General features: G+C 45.9%; 1 protein-coding gene across 1 annotated transcript; it reads right to left on the bottom strand.

Annotated features, from left to right (window-relative positions):
* Window positions 1-1027: 1027 nt before the first annotated feature.
* cldn23l (claudin 23-like) lies at window positions 1028-7852 on the bottom strand. Its single transcript, XM_063909128.1, has 3 exons — window positions 7603-7852; window positions 2865-2917; window positions 1028-2663 (listed from the first exon to the last, which is right to left on the bottom strand). Exon 3 carries the CDS (start codon window positions 2490-2492, stop codon window positions 1737-1739), a length of 756 nt encoding a protein of 251 aa, XP_063765198.1. The 5' UTR covers window positions 2493-2663; window positions 2865-2917; window positions 7603-7852; the 3' UTR covers window positions 1028-1736.
* Window positions 7853-8444: the final 592 nt, after the last annotated feature.

The following is an 8444-nucleotide window of genomic DNA, read 5'->3' as shown; positions in this document are numbered from 1 at the left end:
GGTTCCCTATATGTGATAAAATTTAGTGCAAGACAGAAGATTATAAAGTGCATTTATGTGTATGTCCAAGATCTTTTCTTTACAGTGAATTCAACAAGTATTCAGACCTCTTCTTTCTTCACAGTTGTTGCAGCCTATAACTTGTTCCTCATCAATCTACACTCAATGCATAATGACTAAGTGATCATTATTTTGTTTCCAGCAAGTTTTTCACAGAAAAAAAGTAATGTGTTTCTTGGACTTTCAGATCTTTATCTCCATACAAGACGAGTATGCTTTCTCCAAGCTATGGGGATCACTGTGCACTTGGGAACCTTCAATGCAGCTGACTGTTTTTTCACCAGATCTGTGTCTGGACATGATCCTTACTGTACATACAGGTGGGTGTGTGATTTTCCAAATCTTATTTGGAAAATCACACACCTGAATTCCTTCTTATTGCAATGTGTTCACTGTTTTTATTGGTGCCTGTTTTTAGGAGACTCAAACACAAAGTGATGTGGCATATTCTTTCTTATTGTATGATTGAATCCTTTTTCTTTTCAGTGCATGACTCCAGTCACAGCCTAATTAAGTGTCATTTGTGTTTTCAACTAGTTTACTTAATTGCATTATAATTGTGCAAAACGTACTGTATTGAGCATCTGGTTTGCAATAGATTACTCTTTGTTACTCACTTGCTGAATGACGTTGTTTGCCACTGATTTGAATAAGTACCCATCAGCTTGTGATCTGTTCACATAATGGGGCTCTTTCTGATGATTCACTGAAGTGACCTTGTCCGCTCTGCATGAGATGATCTTTTTTTTTATTTACCTTAATCTGCTTTTACTCTCGATGGCATGTAAAACAGTAGGATGCGGCACACAGTGATATTTAGGTTTTTAATGTTTTATTCAATGTGGAGTGCACCACTTATGAAAACACTGTGACAAGTTAACACCAATGAATAATTTTCAAAAAACAAATAACACTGTTGTAAATCCTCCTCCTCCTCCTCCTCCTCCTCCTCCTCCTCCTCCTCCTCCTCCGCAGACACTGTTTGGTTGACTCAATGTTGTGTTATTGAGTCGGTAATATCACATTCCCTAGATGAAGGGTCCTTTGTGAATGTATCTTACAGAGATTTACTCTGGAAGGCTGAGACGCCTACAGATTATTTGTGATGTTCTTACAGTCTACCTGACTTCTAAATTAGATATTTATAGATTTTTCTCTACAGTCCAATTAACCATATTTGCTACTAAAACAGAAGATTTTCCTAAATGTGACTAACTACAAACTACAGATAGAAATCCAGCTTTCAAAGTTTACACTCTATCTAAAACACGTTTAATCAATTGTCTTTTTTCAAAGCCTTAACATCATCTAAGCAGCATTTCATTTATCACAAATTACACCTTTACATGTAAAAACAGTACAAAAGCATGGCTACAATGTAAAAGACGGCACAAAGATACCCCAGTCATGTTTCACTACAGTGAAAGGCAGCAGAATACTTGAGCTTTTATGTTTTTTGTTATATTTGTGTGATTGTGTTTCTGTCTACATCAACAGGCAATTACATCCATCATGCTCATACCTGACATTCAAGTCCATTCATCATGGAGTGGTAATTTCCATGGTTGGCAGATATATCAGCTGATAAGTTTGAATTGACTTTAATAAGTTCCCACCTGTCCAGATTTGGTCATTTCGATGTGATTTTTAGGTCATGTATGTGTGAGGTTTATATTCTAACAGCTGACTTCATATACCTCTGTGTCATGCTTGTTGGTGATCTCCGGACATGAACGGCATGCAGGGCAGACGGTTAGCTCTGGGCAGGATGGGCAGGTGGGATATCTTGGTCGTTTGAAGCTGAACATCAGAGCAATGCCTCCGACCACCTGTAAACAAGAACCCAACCACCCAAAGTAGAGCGAGCACGCTGGACGCAGGATGAGGTGGGGGAACCTGGGGTTATTGATCCCTTGATTTGGAAACGCCATCCCCAGTCTTGCAAGATTGTGGGTGTACACCCCGAGTGCAGTCAGACTCAGCAGCCCGGCTGTCACCACCAGGAGTCCACCTGTAGCTGCTACACCTCTCAGAGGTATATCTGTCCAGCACCGGACCCCGATACACGCCAGAACGATGCCAGTGCCGCAGAGGAACAATGAGGTCAGGATCAAACCTTGTGCCAGGCGAACCCTTGGGTCCCTCTGATACGGACCCGCCACAGGCCAGCACTGCTTCAGCTCTGAGTGCTCCACCTGCAGGCAGCTCTCCCAAAGTCCATCAGAGCGCAGTAGTAGCAGAGCTTCCACTGCCCCAGACCTGATCCCCACCCCTTGACCTTTCACTCCTGAGCGAAGAATCGACCCCGGCCCTGTCATGCCCAGACGAGCCTGTCCCTCTCTCCACTGAGGGGTGATGGCGGCAGTGAAGACCAGGACCAATCCCAAAGGGGCAAAGACAATACCCATCACCATGGAGGCTGGAGTGTGCATCGCAAGTGGAGCAACCCTGATTCTTTAGCAAAGCTCTTACGTCATATAACTAATTATTCAAGATTAAATATTCCCACTGTAACAGTTCTCAGTCTACAGTATGTTCCAAAGAAAGAGGAGAGTGGATTCTGCTTGTGCATGTGTCGTCGGACTCCTTAGAGAAGTGCAAATCTGTTCAGAAAGGATTAGATAACAACATGTTGATGATAATGAATCTACAATCTCTTCTGTGATATTTCAGTGTTCACATAGAAAAAACAAATGTCCTTGACCAGACACTGCAAGACAAATAACTTTAAACTGAAATATTTTTTCTCACAAAAAGGTATAATCCAGCTTCTAAAAGTCCAGAAGTGGAAGATAACACCTTACCTCTTCGTCAAAACTCTCCCCTCTTTTGGCTGCTGCCTCTTCATTGTGACTGTCTGAGTAAAAGGAAAGATATTCAGTCAGAGAGTGGACGAGGTAGAGCCGGTCATGTGGAAGTGATGGAGGAGAAAGGTCGAGATTTAAGAAACAATAGACGTGTGAAGCAGAGCAGAGACGTGCACACCAGCAGCTGGAGGAAGCAGAAGGAGGTTTGGCTTTGCTGGACAGGAGAAATATTGAGCGGTTGAGGTCTGTCTCTGTTGCTAGGTTACGGTAACAAGGCCAGTCTCACCGTGACAGTGGCTTTATTCATCATAATACCTAATAAACTCATCTCTATACAAGTCATGATTGCCTTTAGTATGCAGACGTTAATGCATGTGTTTTCTGCATCTATGTGTAAATTGGTGTGTGTTTTTTCTCAACGCCTGACTGAATTGATGTCCAGCTATGACCTTGGAATCATTTTACCAGGTTAGTAATTATGTCCAGTCAGCGTCTGAATGCAGAGTGAGTGCAACTAGTCTGTCACTGACTTTAGGAGGGATGAAAGCAAAAAAACAATGCCTTCAGGACGGAGACCGAAACAACTGGAGTGTGTGACGCACAAGCACACAGGCAGCCACAATCAGCAATCACTGTCGAACAAACATCATTGATAGTGTGATAATGTCCATAATGCGAAAATATCAACATCTATTTTCTTTTTACAGCCACAAAATCTTTTTTTCAAACCAAAACCCAGAAGAAATGTAGGAAGGGGAAATAATCCTTGAATTTCTTTTGTAATTCAACCCATTACTGCTTGTAATTCATTGGAAAGAAAAACGTTTTGAATAAAAACTTAAATAGAATAGGTAAGTAAATAACTCTATATTATATAAATATACCTATAAATACTGTTTACACACATATATATATATTGGTTTTGCCTTGAATAATGAAATGAACCTTTTATCAGCTGAATGATACGCTCACAAACTGCTGAGTTGTGATGACTGGGAATATTTGACACCAGAGGATCATGTGCTTTCCACAAAAAAGAAAAAGTAACTTCTTTGTAGTTATGAAAAAAAGAGATTTAAGAAAACTCTCTTTCAGTTCAGCAGATTGAAAAAATAAACCATTTGATTGATGTGTGAACAGTTTTTATAATTAGAATAAAATATTGGCAAGAAATATGATAAATAATCGATTCAAGCAAAACAGGAATGGTGTTCTTTCCGAGAACCAGCACCTTATCGTGGTGGAGAGGTTTGTGTGCCCCGATGAACCTGGGGGCTGTGCTGTCTGGAACCTTGTGTTCCTGGTAGGGTCTCCCATGGCAAATTGGTCTCAGGTAAGGGGCCAGACTAAGATTGGTTCAAAAAGACTCCACGAATAACACAATTGGAAGCGAGGATACCCAGGCCCGGAGGAAACCCGGGGTCCCCTTCTGGAGCCAGGCCCAGAAGGAGGACTCGTCAGCGAGCGTCTGGGGGCCGGGCTTGCCACGGAGCCCGGCCGGGCACAGCCCGAAAAAGCAACGTGGGCAACACCTCCGCTTCTCCGTCCCGCGGGCCCACCACCTACGGGAAACAACGATGGGGTCGGGTGCGCTGCCAGAAGGGTGGCAGTGAAAGCAGAGGGTCTCGACGGACCAGACTCAGGCGACAGAAGCTGGCTTTGGGGACGTGGAATGTCACCTCTCTGGGGGGGAAGGAGCCGGAGCTTGTGCGGGAGGTGGAGCGTTACCAGTTGGATCTGGTGGGGCTCACCTCTACGCACAGCGTCGGCTCTGGAACCTTACTTCTGGATAAGGGTTGGACTCTATTCTTCTCCGGAGTTTTGCCCAAGGTGTGCGGCGACGAGCTGGTGTGGGGATACTCACAAGCCCCCGGTTGAGTGTCGCTTTGTTGGAGTTTACCCCAGTGGACGAGAGGGTCGCCTCCCTACGCCTGGGGGTCATGGGGGGGAAAACTCTGACGGTTGTGTGTGCTTATGCACCAAACAGCAGTTCAGAGTATTCGGCCTTCTTGGAGACCCTGAAAGAAGTCCTGTATGGGGCTCCTGAAGGGGACTCCTTAGTCTTGCTGGGAGACTTCAACGCACACGTGGGCAATGATGGAGACACTTGGAGGGGCGTGATTGGGAGGAACGGCCCCCCTGATCTGAACCGGAGTGGTGGTTTGCTACTGGACTTCTGTGCTAGTCATGGATTGGCCATAACAAACACCATGTTCGAACATAAGGATGCTCATAAGTGTACGTGGTACCAGAGCACCCTAGGCAGAAGGTCCATGATCGATTTTGTTATCATATCATCGGACCTGAGGCCGCATGTTTTTGGACACTCGGGTGAAGAGAGGGGCGGAGTTGTCAACTGATCACCATCTGGTGGTGAGTTGGGTCGAGTGGCGGGGGAACCCTCTGGACAGACCTGGTAAGCCCAAACGTGTAGTGCGGGTGAACTGGGAACGTCTGGAGGAGTCCCATGTCCAGGAGGCCTTGAACTCACACCTCCGGCGGAGCTTTTCAGGCATCCATGTGGAGGCTGGGGACATTGAACCAGAGTGGGCGGTGTTCAAAGCCTCTATTGCCGAAGCTGCGGCAGGGAGCTGTGGTCTCAAGGTCTTAGGTGCCTCAAGGGGCGGTAACCCTCGAACCTCGTGGTGGACACCGATGGTCAGGGAAGCCGTCCGACTGAAGAAGGAGGCCTTCCGGGATATGTTATCCCTGGGTACTCCTGACGCAGTTGCAAGGTATCGACAGGCCCGAAGGGCAGCAGCCTCAGCCGTGGCCGAGGCAAAGCAGCGGGTGTGGGAGAAGTTCGGAGAAGCCATGGAGAAGGACTTTCGGTCAGCACCAAAGTTGTTCTGGAAAACCGTCCGACACCTCAGGAGGGGGAAGCAGGGTACCATCCAAGCTGTGTACAGTAAGGATGGGGTGCTGTTGACCTCAACTGATAGTGTGTTAGGGCGGTGGAAGGAACACTTTGAGGAACTCCTGAATCCGACAACTCCGCACTCTATGTTAGAGGCGGAGCTGGAGTATGAAGGGGGATCAATTCCAATCTCACGGGGGGAAGTCACTGAGGTAGTTAAACAGCTCCACAGTGGCAAAGGATTTCGAGGCGTAGTCGTGGGGGAGGGGGTTTGCAGTTCGGTGGGCTAAGGATTGCACCACTGCTTTTTGCAGATGATGTGGTCCTAATGGCTTCATCGGTCTGTGACCTTCAGCACTCACTGGATCGGTTCGCAGCCGAGTGTGAAGCGGCTGGGATGAGGATCAGCACCTCCAAATCTGAGGCCATGGTTCTCAGCAGGAAACCGATGGACTGTCCACTCCAGGTAGGGAATGAAGCCTTACCCCAAGTGAAGGAGTTCAAGTATCTCGGGGTCTTGTTCTCGAGTGAGGGAACAATGGAGCGTGAGATGGGCCGGAGAATCGGAGCAGCGGGAGCGGTACTGCAGTCGCTTTACCACACCGTTGTGACGAAAAGAGAGCTGAGGCAGAAGGCAAAGCTCTGTCTACCAGGCCATCTTCGTTCCTACCCTCACCTATGGGCATGAAGGATGGGTCATGACCGAAAGAACGAGATCGCCGATACAAGCGGCCGAAATGGGATTTCTCCGCAGGGTGGCTGGCATCTCCCTTAGGGATAAGGTGAGAAGTTCAGTCATCCGGGAGGGACTCAGAGTAGAACCTCTGCTCCTTCGCGTTGAAAGGAGCCAGTTGAGGTTGTTCGGGCACCTAGTGAGGATGCCACCTGGGCGCCTCCCTAGGGAGGTGTTCCAGGCACGTCCAGCTGGGAAGAGACCGAGGTGTAGACCTAGGACCAGGTGGAGGGATTATATCTCTTTGCTGGCCTGGGAGCACCTTGGAATCCCCCAGTCAGAGCTGGTTGATATGGCCAGGGAAAGGAAAGTTTGGGGCTCTCTGCTGGAGCTGTTACCTCCGCGATCCTGACGGAAAAGCGGGAGAAGATGGATGGATGGATGGAGGAATGGTGTATGGATGATGATGGAAAACACCATACACATTTGTAAGCCAGATATCAGCTTGTATTTATTTTCGGTGCACTATGGAGAGGAGGTTCAGCTGAATTATATTTATACAATTTATCATATATCATATATTGATGGTTAGATATCTCACTTCTGGAAATTTCACTGGAGAGTGGATGACATATAAACAGATCAATCACAGTTGAAGGTGAGTGAGAAGTGTAATTATGAAAAGATCAAAGACTATCAAGCTTGTATCAGTCTAAAAATAGATGCCAGAACATATAAGACTATAATATACCACAATAAAATAAAATACCAAAGATTAAACAGAGATTTGGATGCTGCAAAAATCTAGGTGAGTCTAAATGTCAACCTTGTAGTAAGAATGATGGCATTATTTCCTTGTGTGCTACTGGAATGTGTTGACTTTATTGACATGACAAAAGAGAGACACGCTTGAGGATTAGAGACTTGACCCAGCAGTCAGGACATCCTCTCTGGTTCTACTTTGTATCACTACGCAGAATTATCATTTTCTATCTTATCATTTAAACGTATTGGCTTCAACAGATGTTGTTGTTGCAGAGCTGGTGAGAGGGACGGTATGAAAACATCTGCAGAGTGGCACAACATCGCAGAGGCTTGTCATGAATTGAAAACGATGAATATGCTCTAGGGTTATTAATAGCAACACTTTCTCTCATGCAGGCACATTTAATACAAACACAGTCCATGTACTTGCAGCCACTTACCATTCAGCAGAGGTTGTTGGTGTATCTCACTGCAGATTGCTGGCTGTCTCCCTGCTCTCGTCTGAATGGCTAACATGTTTCACAGGCAGCAGATGGTGCAACCACCTCTTCTTTATTCTTGGTCTCTCTTCCTCCTTATTTGTCCTTGCTTCAGCAGTCTCCCCACACGTATCTGCCTTTGTTTGTCCTTGTGTCTCTCCCTTCTTTTTTGTGGTTGCATTGCTGCCTCCTGGGTCGTCTGCCTCTCTGTCTCAGGTTCTGTGTGTGTGTGTGTGTGTGTGTGTGTGTGTGTGTGTGTGTGTGTGTGTGTGTGTGTGTGTGTGTGTGTGTGTGTGTGTGTGTGTGTGTGTGTATGTGTGTGTGTGTGTGTGTGTGTGTGTGTGTGTGTGTGTGTGTGTGTGTGTGTGTGTGTGTGTGTGTGTGTGTGTGTGTGTGTGTCTGTATATTTTACTTGCTGGAGGATGTCTGTGTTATATCTAGGACAAGTGCCTGGATGCTTTTCCCTGTCAGTGTCACCAAATAGGGTGAGTGTGTTTCCCTTTTTTGGGGCACACACAAAACTGTTAGAATACAAAACCAAGGATGTAATTTGTTTGTGTGTTCATCTCATCTCACCTCTTTCAGCGAATTAATCCATACATAGACCTCTTTCAGATGCTTTTCTTTACTCTGCATTGTGCTTGTTGCATATTTCGTAGTACTTCACATCAAAAGACAACATCATTTTACACAAGAAGTGCCCCTTATCCTTATCTTTTGTTTGTCATAGTGAATATTGATCTGGTCTGTGAATAGCTCGCTTTCCATCAGATCTGTATGCATTATACATATGAGTCACACAA

This window comes from Eleginops maclovinus, chromosome 19, assembly GCF_036324505.1.
Source record: "Eleginops maclovinus isolate JMC-PN-2008 ecotype Puerto Natales chromosome 19, JC_Emac_rtc_rv5, whole genome shotgun sequence".
Taxonomy (NCBI): Eukaryota; Metazoa; Chordata; class Actinopteri; order Perciformes; family Eleginopidae; genus Eleginops; species Eleginops maclovinus.
Note: the sequence above shows the minus strand (reverse complement) of the source record. Positions and strands in the feature narration are given on the sequence as shown.

Excerpts from the sequence above, each read along its gene's own strand:
- cldn23l (XM_063909128.1), bottom strand. The coding sequence starts at position 2,492 with ATGCACACTCCAGCCTCCATGGTGATGGGTATTGTCTTTGCCCCTTTG.